This window comes from Euleptes europaea, chromosome 10 (assembly GCF_029931775.1).
Source record: "Euleptes europaea isolate rEulEur1 chromosome 10, rEulEur1.hap1, whole genome shotgun sequence".
Taxonomy (NCBI): domain Eukaryota; kingdom Metazoa; phylum Chordata; class Lepidosauria; order Squamata; family Sphaerodactylidae; genus Euleptes; species Euleptes europaea.
This window is the reverse complement of record NC_079321.1, coordinates 64244757-64258403: the sequence shown is the minus strand read 5'-3', so window position 1 is coordinate 64258403 and position 13647 is coordinate 64244757. Positions and strand designations below refer to the sequence as shown.

Here is a 13647-nt window from a genome sequence, read left to right as displayed (position 1 = left end):
TCGCTCGCGCGCACCCTCCTCCTTAAGAGGGTGGAGGAAAGTCACCCGGCGCAGCCAATCAGGTCCCATCCCGGGCAACGAAAAGGCAGCGCGCGCGCGCGACGCCCCAACGGCCACCGAGGGTCCCTGCGCAGCGACACGTCTCTCTACGCCCCCGCGCCTGCGCTTTCCCGACGCCGAAGTCGAACAAGGGACGGGCGGGGAAGGAGGAAGCGGAAAAGGCGGGGCCGTGCCGCCGCGTCTGTTGCGGCGCCTCCTCCTGTTCTCGCGGGATCCCCGCAGAGGCCGCTGCCGGGCTGGCCGTGGAGGAGGGAGGGGGGGGGCGGGGCGTGTGAGCGACCATGGCGGGGCAGCAGTTCCAGTACGATGACAGCGGCAACACCTTCTTCTACTTCCTCACCAGCTTCGTGGCCCTCATCGTCATCCCCGCCACTTACTACCTGTGGCCTCGGGACCAGCACGCCGGTGAGTGGACCCCCCCCCTCGCCTTCCTCCGACCTAGCGTGTGAGGCGGCGGCCCCCTCTCCCTTCAGCCAGGCCTGGGGGTGGCGGTGGGGGTGGGGGCTCTCCGCCTTCTGCGCCGGTGGTTCCGCAACCGCTGGCCCCGCTCGCTCTCCGTAGCACCCCCACTCTTCTTTCCCGGTCCCCTCGGCCGCGCGCTCCTTCCCTTCTCACGCCGCCCCGCGCGCCTCTGCTGCTGCAAACGGAAGGTGGTCCTGCCACCGGCAGGACCACCTTCCGTTTGCAGCAGCAGAGGCGCGCGGGGCGGCGTGAGAAGGGAAGGAGCGCGCTCCCTCCCTGGAGCAACTCCGAGCCCTTTCCTCGGGCCTCCGTCCCCTGCTGCTCTGCGCTGCCACGTGGGACTGTCGGTCACGGACAGCTTGAAATCTTTTGCCTGCAATCTTTGTACAGTTCATGGATTGTTGATAAATGGTAATGTAGTTTTATATCGTGATCGTTTAAGGTAATTTTAAATACTGTCAGAATACTTCTCCGGAAGTTCAGCGGTGGTGGGACACTCATTTAAGGTGGGCGGTGGGACACTCATTTAAGGTGGGTGGTGGGTGTTTGGGCACTGTTTATTCTATCATATTATAATCGAAGATGTAAAACTGTAGTACAAGTGCTCTTTTTGTATTTTTGTTTTGCTTTTTAGTTATTTGTTTATGTGATTTATAATTTGTTATGTTTTTTTAATGAAAACTAATAAAAAAATCTTTTGCCTGTGCATTGGAGGCAGCGTAGGCGTTTGACTTTTAGTCTTTAAGGTGCTACTGGACTCTTGCTCTTTACTACTACTGCAGACAGACTAACACGGCTACCCACTGTGACTGATATTTCTTGTGTCGTTTGCGTGTAAACATCCAGAAACAATGGGTGTGTGGGTGTGTGTTCGTGCGTTGCTGCCTTGGGGGCAGCCGTGGTTTGGCAAGTCCTGTAAGACTTGACTGACGCGACCTACCTGGTTATAGCTGCGTACCCTGTGCTGATTTTTCCTGGGGTGGGAGGGGAGTGAATTAGAGCCTTCATTCTGAAAAGGAAGAAACTGGCCACCATTTTTCCATATTCCATTACATGCCTAGCAAAATGATCACCATCGTTAGATGACTTCAGTGATGGTACTAGATTAAAGCCTCATAGAGATCTTGAGTAATGATGTCCATTGCTTCAGTGATGAAGTGGTGGTTCTTAGGTCTGCTGGTTGTGGATGTAATCAGTGTTTGTGTGTGTTAAATGCCATCAAGTTGCTTCCAATTTAGGGTGACCCTATGAATTAAAAAGGTAAAGGTCCCCTGTGCAAGCACCAGGTCATTCCTGACCCCTGGGGTGATGTCACATCCCAATGTTTCCTAGGCAGACTTTGTTTATGGGGTGGTTTGCCAGTGCCTTCCCCAGTAATCTTCCCTCTATGCCCAGCAAGCTGGGTCCTAATTTTACCGACCTCGGAAGGATGGAAGGCTGAGTCAATCTTGATCCGTCGGGATCGAACTCAGGTCATGAATAGAGCTTGGACTGCAGTACTGCAGCTTACCACTCTGCGCCACGGGGCTCCTACCCTATGAATTAATGACCTCCAAAACATCCTATCGTTAACAGTCTTGCTCTGTTTAACCAGTCTTACTACCCTTCAAGAAAATTGTTTCAACACTGAAAAATGTGAATGTCTTTAGAACTTGATTATAAGCCACTGTCTGTAGCTCACTCAACTATGTGATAGTTTTCCTCCCAGGCCTCTGGATGCCGTTTGGAAAACTCCAAGATCGTTCTGACTTAGGGGGTTACCGTACTTTGTATTCCCAGTGATGTATTAAGAGCTTGAAAATGTTGTAAAAAACATCACTTTAAAAGGGTTTTTGGATACCACGGCTTATAAATGGTTGGAAGACGTCTTCACAGCTAAAGGGGCCAAACAAAGTGCGAACAGTATTTTTTATAACGTTTTCAAACTCTTAATACATCGCTGGGAATACAAGTGCGGTAACCCCCTTAGACTGATTGTAGTTAGTCGCTGATTTACATTTGTATCTCTCCTACTCAATATCTGTGTCTTTTGGAATCTCAAGATACTGTGTTCATCAGTGTTTTTCTGAATTGTTGTTACCATTAGCAGGATCAGCTACCACACCATCTTTTCCCACATTGTTCCATTATCTTCGAAATATTTTCTTGCAATGGGGTGCAACCAATTGACTTTCTTTCCCTGCTTGCTGTCATAATGGGAGTAAGCAACAACTTGTTGGCATATCATAGTACCTTGATTTTAATTTCCATCCACTAGCATCACCAAATACTTCTGTTGTGTAGTTTCTTGGTGATCATATTGTCATTCTAAATATGACATATGCTCACCTTGATATATCGTGGTGGAAGGAGTTGTGAAGTCGCAACTGGCTTATGGTGACACAGTAGGGTTTTCAAGGCAAGGAATGTTGCTGTTGCCTGCCTCTGTGTAGTGACCCAGAACTTTCTTGGTGGTCTCCCATCCAAGTGCTAACCAGGGTTGACCCTGCTTAGCTTCTGAGATCTGCTGAGATTGGGTTAACCTGGGGCAGGGTCCACAAAATTTGGATTTGTTTGACTAAGGTCAAGTGTAGTGCGCTATTTGTGATTGCCATTGATCTCTGATTTCTGCAAGTCTGCTCGCATGTACAGACAATTTGGGGAATGATGGGGGTTCTAAGTTTTTGTGGAGGGGTATGAGAGTTACTTGGCTGCTGCCATCTTGGAAGGTTGCCGAAGTACTTCAGTGCACCTTTCCTTCTCCAAATTAGCCATGGAGTAAAGGAGGGGTGATTTCTCTTCCTGGTTACTGGGTTGTTTTTATAGGAGGTTGTACCATCAGAGAGGCATTGCAGAGGCTTTCTACAAAGGCTTTCTCATTAGAGACACCTGTGTGGCTTTTCTTCTGCATGTTGGATTTTTGTGGGAAGTAAATGGAGAGAATTCACCCCTTCTTTCTTCCTACCAAGTTCTCGTTGTATTAAGTGGGGTCATTTCTCATCTGTGAGATAGGCTTTTGTAAAAAGTTTATTGGAGGACAAGGGGTGAGGGACCAAAAAATAGTGTGACTTCCATCCTGTCCTGCAAAGTCCCTGTGCTTGAGAGAGAAGTTGCCTTGTTCTGCAGAACTTGGCCACAAACACCACTCAGTGGGGTGAGAGAAACCACCCTTGCTTTGCTCCCCAAGTTCTTCCTGGAGGAAAGGAAGGGTAGCTTCTGTCCAGTGACCAACAAGTGACTGGGAGCACAAAGGGACACTTGCTGTCCTGGAAAGGAAAACCAGCACCAGGTGGGCAGACAAGTGATGATACAGAACTCTGGTATGGGGGATAGTCAAGTGAAGGCAAACATTGATGTAAAAGTGGGCTTTTGGGGGGAAAGCATTCAGGGAAAGGCACCACACTGCACCACTGTGGAAACAGTGTCTTGGCCAACTCAGAAAGGACAGCCAGTCTCCCCCACTTGAATGGTGAGAAAAGTAAAGTGGGGGAGAGATCGGGAGGCCAGGTCTGATGGGAAACCATTGCTGTCTGATGGGAAACCATTGCTGTCCTAAACCATAGGCCTGGCAGAACATCTTGGTCTTACAGGCCCTATTGAACTGGGTAAGATCACACAGGGCCCTGGTCCCATCTGAGAGAGAGTTCCACCAGGCCAGGGCCAAAAAAGCCCTGTCCCTGGTTGAAGACAGCAGTACACTTCTTGGACCGGGGACAACCAGTAAGTTGGCATCAGCATAATGTTCTCGGGGTGGGGAGGGGATATTGGAGAGGCGTTCTCACATATATGGAAACTGAAAGTGTATTGGCTTGTAAGGTGTATTGACTTGTAAGAGATTCTTAGAAGTGGATAGAAGCAGTCCAGTGTTCCAAAACATGGCTGGGGAACTTGTACCTTAAAGTATTATTTCCAGATGAATCTTCTTAATCTTTAACATTGATCCACTCATTTTAACACCATAGTCTCATCTTCCAGATAGCAGAGATTGTAACTTCTTAACCATTTGTTGCTGTTCAGATTTTCTTCTGAATCTCTCTCATTCGTTAGCACTTTCCTTGAAGTAGTAAGTTTATGCACTCTCCTTGAAGTAGTAAGTTTATGTAGTGTTTGGAATCCAATCATATGCAGACTTTCAAGGATAAACTTAAATCATAGCATTTGGAAGGCCTCACTTGCTTTTGGTCTTCTTGGAAACAGATGGTGGGGTTGGGCTCATGTTCACCAGAATGTAGAATTGTGTCCTGAACATGCCTGTCAGCTTCCATTCCAACCTCTCAATATGCAAAATAGCTTGCATTTTTCCTTTCCCCTCTCCCTTTGAAATCAGGTATAGAGGCAAACAGCTGTTCAGGCTTCCACTGGAGAAGTATATAGAAATGTGCATATCATATTTCATTGTGATCCCCGCCCCAAGCTTCAAATCAGGTACTACATTGCCTTTCTCTCTTTAAAACAAATGTGATGCTGATCTGCAGCACATCCTTGAAATGCAGAACATTGCCTTGCATGTGTACACCAGCTTTCATTCTGGTATCTCAGTCTTCAAAGCAGATGTTGCATTGTATCATATTTTGCATTTTCCATCCATCTTTGAAAATGGCCATGGTGATTGAAGCTTAGAATTTTGCATTGTATATATTTATTTCAATGTGGCTTACAATATGAGAAAAGCAGCAGCAACCCATCAAACAGAACAAGTCTACCTGTTATCTACATGGAAGGAGCAGAGCAGATGGCAAAAGCTCTGTCTTCAGTGGAACCTCCCCCCCCCCCCAAAAAAAAGTGCTTCCTTCCCTTTAAGCTTCCAGGGCTGGAGCAGATGGTAGCAGCTCCCCCTTCAATGGAAACAGGCTCTTTTCCCAGTGTTTACTTAATTTTGTTCTGGTTTCTAGGTATTTATCTGATTTTCCATATTATAGAGAAATGGTTACCAACAGAATGTCGAATAGGTTAGCTAATGTTCTTGCTTTGGTTACTTGTGACAAAAGTTATGCTTTATGGATTGGATTTGGCCCCTGTTGTAAATTTTCTCTCTTTAAGTAATTAATGTTGTACATTGACATGTCCCTTAAAAACAAAGCAATTACAATTGGCATTTGTAAGGCAGATTCTCCTTAGTATGCCAAACATGCTGGTCCAGAAAGTCTGCAGCCCTGAGGTTGTTGCCTAATGCTGTTGCATGTATCAAACCCTGTCTGCAGCTCATTGTCCCTTGCTGTGTTATTAGTAGGGCTTTCTGCATTACAGCAGAAGGGCTGTTTTGCTAGAAAAACCTGGTATTTTTTTATGTTTGCAAAATGTCCTGCAATCTGTGTGTTCGCCATAGCTAGAGCCAACATGGCTAAACTTCTAGATCGGGGTCCTCAGGCACCACGACACTGGCCAACACCTGTTCTGGCACCTGCCAGGTGTTTTTAGGAAGTGGGTGGGGCCAGGTAGAGCTTTTGCCCAGCAAGGCGTTTGATTGACTATTGGAAATTTGATTGGCTGTGCAGATTTTTTTTTAAAGAGCCAGCGTGTTGTAGTGGTTAAGAGCAGTGGACTCTAATCTGGAGAACTGGGTTTGTTTCCCCACTCCTCCACATGAAGCCTGCTGGGTGACCTTGGGCTAGTCACAGTTCTCTCCAAACTCGCGCAGCCTCACCTACTTCACAAGGTGCCTGTTGTGGGGAGAGGATGGAAAGGCAATTATAAGCTGGTTTGAGACTCCTTAAAAACAGAGAAAATCAGGGCATAAAAACCAACTCTTCTTCTAAATGTTGTTTTGGCAGTAGCTGCTACCACAGCACAAGGATCTACACTGTGTTATTGAAATGAAGTTGTGGCAGTCATTTTGTGGCTGGCTCTGCCTCCTGCGGCAGCCGTTTTGTGGCTGCACCCACCATGCCATGTCAGAATTCCAAATGTGCCCACAGTCGCAAAAAGGTTGGGGACCCCTTTCCTAGATGTAAAGAACTGCTTATGTTGGGTGCTGGCATGAGTTGCTTGTTTGGGTGCTGGAACAAGTTAGTGTGTATAACTCACAGTATTTGCAAAGTGTGTTTAGGGGCAACATTTTCAAGAGCTTAATGGGAGGGTTCCAAAGTGTATTGTACCACTGGTAGGACAAAACTTCATAGTGGCCTCCGTTTTTGGAATTATGATGTGACTGTGCGCTGGACCTTGCTTTGCAGGTGTGTGCATCAGCCTTTGGCCACAATAGTGCAGAATCAAGTTGTTCTTATCCAGGAAGGGACATTTCTTTTTAGATTGCTATAATTTTACCATAACAATAAAAAAGTAGCAGTGCTGATACGCTTTGTCCTTTTTTTGTACATATGGTCCTTTTGCCCATGAATTGTTAAGTACTTTTTTTCCTGCTTGTAGTGCGGAATTGCAAGCTTTGTGAAAATGTCATGAGTTGGGTTTACAGGATTATCTTGTGTTTCTTTTTTATGTACCTTTGGTTGAGGTCCTAAGAGAGACTGGGGCTCTTTCCTATTTCAGTTGTAACGTTGTGAAGCCACTCCTAGAGTTGGGACCCTTGGATGGAGAGGGGAGATACAGCTGGAAAGGGAATTGGTGGCAATTCTGATCTCACCCCTACCCCCTTTCCCGGTGTGAAAGAATGTGCTTTCTACTCGTGGAAGCAGTTTTTGTAGTACAATCTTAAATATTCTTGTGCTGTAGATTTACAATATGGTGTACATTTGATCTATGCTTATACAAGGCTTAAAGATAGCCATTCACTTATGGTGAGTAAGAATGACCTCCAGTGACCAGACAAGGAAACTTTGCAAAAGTTGGGGGGGGCAGGAGGGGAAGACCCATTTCACTAATCGAGGTTAATTGGGGCACTGGTGGGCTTGTAAATGATTATGGACTTGGCAATGCTGGATTGCAGGCTAATTCTTATAACCATAAAATTGAAGACCCAGTGAAATGACTAAAAGTTCAGTAGAAAATGTTGTCTTGGAATTCCAGATGACCAGAGATAAACAGTTGTACATGTTACAGATTGTCACTGCTTATAAATTTAATTAGGAGGTTTCTGTTCCACCTCTCTAGTGCTGCTCAGGACACCTTACAATTAAAATGATAAATTATCAGTATAAAACAACAAGCCATTAAAACAAGCCCAGGGACATAAAAAGAGAATAAAACAATTTTCACACCAGAAGACCGCCATAAACAGACGGAAAGATAAAACTTCTAATACAAACATGTTTTGGGCTGACACCTCAAAGACAGTAAAGTAGGCCCCAGGCAAGCCTCAAGGGGCAAGGCATTCTAAGGGTAGAGTGGTACCACGGGCAGTGCCATGTCTCTAGTCACCACTTGCCTCACCTCTGCAGTCAGGGGACTGAACAGGGCTTGAGAGGCAGATCTTAATTGGTGGGCTGGATAATACCAGAGAAGGAGGGCTTTAAGATACTCTGGTCCCAGCCATTAAGGGTCTTCAAACTAAGAAATTTGAATTGTGCAGGCGAACTGATGGCTAGCCAGTTCAGGTCTTTCAGAGCAGGGGTGATATGATCTCTGTAATCAGTCCTCGACAGTACCCTGGCCAACACATTTTGCACCAATTGAAGTTTCCAAAACATTTTTGAAGGCAGTGCCACATACAGCTCATTACAGTAATCTAACCTGAATGTGATTCAGATCATGAATCACTGTGGCTAGATTAAGCTTTCTGAGGAATAGTCATAGCTGGTTGTTGCAGAATGGTCCAGTGACCAATCAGTCATCCATTGTGTGTGCATTAAATGTCGTCAAGTCCTTTCCGACTCATGGCGACCCTATGAATCAATGTCCTCCAAAATGTCCTATCTTTGACAGTCATCCATTACCTTGAGTCTTTGTCCAGGCTGTCTGTCCTTTGCTAGCTCCATGTGGAAATGACAGCCATCAAGATGGAGCCTAGGTGTGAGAGCTCCTTCCTACAAGATATTCCCAGATGGAATCAGCCAAAATGGACCTTGTTTTCCTCGTGTCATGGGAATTTATCTCCTCTGTTTGCCTGCCTCTCCTTGGGTCAGTCTTTCTCTTCCTGTTCTTCCCAGAAAAAATACAGGCTAGCGTCTCTGTCCCTCCTAGGTGTCCCATTTCTGCTAGGGTGTGAGATGGCCTTTTGATCTCTGTTGGTTTAGAAGCATTTGCATAACTTGTGAAAGCCACTGCCCTGGATGGGGAATGCTTGAGAGCAATTAACTTATCTCCTGCTTCCTGTCCCTTTCCAACAGATAAACCTTTTGGAATGGATGTGTTTGTTTGTTTTTGCAGTTCTCAACCTCCCAGTACTGTAGTGTAGCCTGAAGTGGAGGACATTTCTCCACACTAGCATATCAGCAGAAGCTGATAAAAGGTGCTGCATGCCACAGAGGAGACCTGAGTTTCCAAGCATAGGGCACGATCCAACAGCACCCTCAGACTATGAAAGTGTTTCTTCAGGGTGTGTGGGACCCTTCCTGGACAGGCTCACTGTACAGTCCCTGAGCAGCTTCTCCATTGACCATTAACTCCATGTAGGTGTTAAACAGAGATGAGTATGGAATGTTAGTCCTTTTTGCCTTTGAAATATTGTTGTTAGGGTGATAATAGAATCAGCCTCTTGAATGCAACTACTTCTTAAAGCACAGAGTACTTTGGGTTCTAGTATGTGTTTTAAGGCATTTGGTGTTGGGACAAGTCAGTTTATCTCACTTGTATCTGACAAAACAGCTGGAATAATTTTTGTGGAATGGATGGTGGTGAGACATCTAGTATAATATATGAAAGAATTAGTTTGCAGTTCTTCTTAAGTAACATTAGAAGCAGAAGGACAGCTTTCTTCTTTGCTTTAACAGTTTAAGTTGTGCAGGATGTTAGACTTTTTTGTGGGTGATGGCTGCGGCTGGGACTAAACACCATATTTCCAGAGAGCTGCCTTGGTGTTCAGCAGTGATTGTTGATCAGGCTGCTCAATGCAGGTCTGATTATTTGAAAACCAGCATTCAACTGGTGTTACCTTGATGTTGCCTTCTGAAATCTAAAACACTTGAGAAACAATCGTTACCATGTACACTGGAAAACCATTTGGTTATGACAAGTGGTGTCTGATTAACCTTGACTTGTTCCCTTTAAATGTAAAATGATCATGAATTTGTGTGTTTGGGAGAGGAAGAAGGGAGAGAGGAAGGCATGTTGAGAGTTGAATTCAAAAGCAGGTGTAAAGATAATACAAGTTTATTTCTACTTTGATCTGCTTCTCGGTATGTATCTGTATCACCTTTCACACTCCTGGCTGAAGGAGGATGTCTGGAAAGAGTAAACTTGATACTTGATTTTATCCATTTATTATTGACGGATAGCTCATCTACCTTGAAGGCTCATGGTAGGTAGTAATTTGAAGACACTGCATAATTCCACAGAGCTAAAGTTTACCATATTGCAGTATCATTCAAAGCCCCACTTCCTTCCAGCTTATGCTGCTTCACACTGGGGTGGGAGCAGGCACCCTCTGCAGTAGAAGAAGCTGTGAATGGAGTGGGCAATGTGGCATCCACATGACCTCTCTCTGTGTCACTTACTCCTGATGCCGCCTCCTCTCTTTTGCTCCATTGCATTGACGTGACAGCGATTGTGTGGCTCCTCCTTTACCTGGTAACCCTATTTTCCCTTCCCAGCTAAGTCAGGGTGCAAAGAGGTACTGGGGTTCAGCTGTGAAATAAAGGCTATTAATGGACTAGATGGGGGGAGATGTAAGGCTGAGCTCAGCCTGTTTAGGCTGCGGGTGGAGTGTCCACATGCATTCGTCAATGTGAAGGAAAGGAATTTGGAATTATGTGAAGGTAGTGTGGTGTGCTATTTATTTGATGCTTTCACTGTCCCCTTCTCTAATTGATTAAAATTAGTGGCTTCTAAAGGTATTTATTGGAGCCCTGTGGCGCAGAGTGGTAAGCTGCAGTACTGCAGTCCAAGCTCTGTCTTGCCCACCACAACTGGTATTCCTGCACAGGAATTAAGACCACACCTAGAATTCACCTAACACTCCTAAACAGGTACACACTCTAGTGTACCTGTCTAGGAGTGTTAGGTGAATTCTAGGTGTGGTCTTGATTCCTGTGCAGCTATGGCGAGGGCAAGTAGACGTGGCTGGTGCCCTGTATGAACTCATCCATGAGTAGGGGTTCCATGGCAGGTGTACAGAGGACTCTTTGGAGCACAGGTCTATACAAAAGGGGTCTTCTAAAGATAGGGAACTTGAAAACCTATGCAAATGGATTAGGTAGTTGGGAGTACATAGAAGGCTTAATTTTCATTATCAGGAGAGCCTATATACAATCCATTAGAAGCCCTGTGGCGCAGAGTGGTAAACTGCAGTACTGCAGTCCAAAGCTCTGCTCACGACCTGAGTTCAATCCCAGGGAAGTTGATTTCAGGTTGCCGGCTCAAGGTTGACTTCTGAGGTCGGTAAAATGAGTACCCATGTTGCTGGGGGTAAAGGGAAGATGACTGGGGAAGGCACTGGCAAACCACCCCGTAAACAAAGTCTGCCTAGGAAACGTTGGGATGTGACGTCACCCCATGGGTCAGGAATGACCTGGTGCTTGCACAGGGGACTTTTACCTTTAAAAGTATTTATGCTGGTATATGTGAAGAAACCTTCAAAGGTTTGTTTAATTATTCTACCAGTTATCAACTGTACTGAATTTAGGGTGCTTATCACCCTAAGTTATGGTTTTGGAAAAGACCTTGTCCACCCTTTAACCATACATGTCAAGAGGTTGGCACAATTTATATATGAAGCTTATTTCCTCCTTTGAACGTGCTTAAAAGATTTTTTGCAAAGAGGATTGAAACCAGTTACAGTTGTATCATTGAGCTTACACTGCGTAGAGTCAACTAGGAAAATGACACACTTAACATGTTACGTGTTTAGAGGCAGAGGACAACTATTAGCCAGACTTACAGACTTTCATTGTAATCCTTCAGTAGTTCTTCTGGTCCACTCTTCAAGAGATGTACATTCCCCAGATTCTGAATTAGAACTCCCGGTGACCTTTGAACAGATACCTAGTCTCTTTAATTTTACCATAAATATAGAATAAGTTTTAAGTACGAGCCCCTCCCAGCAGGCACAATTCATTAGCCTCCTTCCTCAGAAGCTAGACTCTGTGACCTCAGGTTTCCTAAACTAGCACCTCTGGCAGTCCATCCCTGTCTGACTGAAAATAGCAATTTAACAAAATTTTCCTGTCAACTCTTCCTTTCAGCTCAGTCGCTCCTGAGTTCTTTGGGCCTCGATTTGCTGTTAGGTTCTCTTCACACACTTGTGCCAGGCATAAAGGCTGTGTATAGAAAGGGACAGGACCTTAGCCTATCCATCATAGCTGCCTGCAACCCAACCACACTAGCCCCAGGAAGCCTGCGTGTCATGCATGAAAAGAGGCCGACATTGTACACCCCCTCCCAAAACAGCAGCAGCATCCAGCTGACAAACTGGGGATAAATCCCCATTTGGAGGCATCCTTAATGAGGTCCCAAAGCCCACCTGATCTTGCAGTGCTTTTGAAGCTTTTAGGGTTTCCCCCCAGTTCATTTTCAGTCTTATGTGCAGCCCCACATTTGGGACTGCACCTCAGGCCTCTAGCTGGGATGCCTCTCCCCTAGGGCAGGCGGGCCGGCTTCCCACCAAACCACTACGTGCTCCTGGGCGGGGCATCCCCTCCCTCCTCAGTTCCTTCTTTGCCGCCGCCAAGAGTGGAATGTAATTAAACTTCCTCAGCGCTGTTTTCTTCAAAAGTTGTCAGAACTGTTTGTGAGTTTTCGGGCTGCCGCTCAGGGCTTCCTGACCAGCCCCATCTTCTCCGCTCTGCGGAACGATTTCTGTGAGCCCAGTCCCCCAGGCCGAGGGCCGTAATGGCCTCCAAATCCCCTTTCAAGCGTTGTCCCAAGTAAAATACCAAGATCCCGCACACGGACATTCACGACCTCTGCCTAGGCGAAGGCCATAACGTCACCACATGCAAGATATGCCAGAAATTCTCTACCCATGCACGCAACATGCGAGCTGCCCGCTTGAATGCCGAACTATGGAAAAAAGCCCTTATGGCCCCGTCCCCATCGGTCGGATCCAGGACACTCAGAAGGCTCAGTCGGTTCACTCCCTGGCAACTGCCCCGACAGCAGGATCCACGTCAGATCCAAAAGGGTCGGATCTGGGACAAACCCTCTCGGATTCGTCCCACTCTAAGCGTGAGCGAGAGAGAGCGAAGTCGGAGGGCCCTTCGACTAAGAAACATAAGAGCAAGACAAAGCACTGAGAGAAATCCATCGGCTCGTGCCCCTCGAAGCCTCTCCCGTCTCCATCTGTACAACCGACTCCGTCCTTGCGATCGAGATCTCCATCGCACTCTCTCTCTGAAGTGGAATTTGACCTATCTGGGGAACCCTTCCAGTTGCCGGATCTGAATATGTTGGACCCGATAGTCGAACCCCCCCGTGGACACGGATCCGACTCCGAGACCTAACATTCCCCCAGCCCTTATGCAAGACTGGGCTGACTTTTGCAGACTCAAAACAGCTCACACTACAGGGCAAACCAATGGCGCAGGGATCTGCCCACCAGTTACCACTCCCATCCACATCCTACTCCCAGCATGGTTCGATGTGGGGTTCTGATGTTGAGAAATTAGACACCTTAACATCAGCAGCCATCCCAGAGGGTACTTCTGACCTCTCTCCTGATGAACAGGTAGGGGACACGGAGGCCATATCCCCCTCTGAGGATCTACGGCTCCGTAGTGAACAAATGCTACGGAAGCACTGGAGTTGAACATCACCACTTCAGATAACAGACCAAAAGACAAAATCCTCAGTCACCTGTATCCCGACTCCCCGGGCATTGTGGCATTCCCTGTCTTGGAGGGCCTGACAGAGATGGGCAGATCAGTCTGGAAGAAGCCGACCTCCACCCCGGCCTCTACCAAGAAAATAGAGAACCTCTATAGAGTCAAACCGGAATCCACCGAATTTTTGACCATCCTCCCTCCCCCCTCCTCTATCGTCACAGGCGAAATGCAAGCTTGCCAGAGACAGGGCCACCACTCCACCCCTGCCGACAAAGAGAGCAGAAGATTGGATTATTTGGGCAGGAAGTCATACACCTCTGCAGCCCTCAGCTTC

General features: G+C 46.6%; 1 protein-coding gene across 2 annotated transcripts in view; it reads left to right on the top strand.

Moving 5' to 3' along the window:
- Positions 1-317: 317 nt before the first annotated feature.
- Positions 318-13647, top strand: part of SEC63 (SEC63 homolog, protein translocation regulator) — a 51401-nt gene continuing 38071 nt past the window's right edge. For both annotated transcript variants that reach the window (XM_056856538.1, XM_056856537.1), the window contains exon 1: positions 318-465. In XM_056856538.1, coding sequence (XP_056712516.1) covers positions 342-465 — 124 coding nt within the window. In that variant the 5' untranslated portion in view covers positions 318-341. The remainder of the gene's footprint in view (positions 466-13647) is intronic.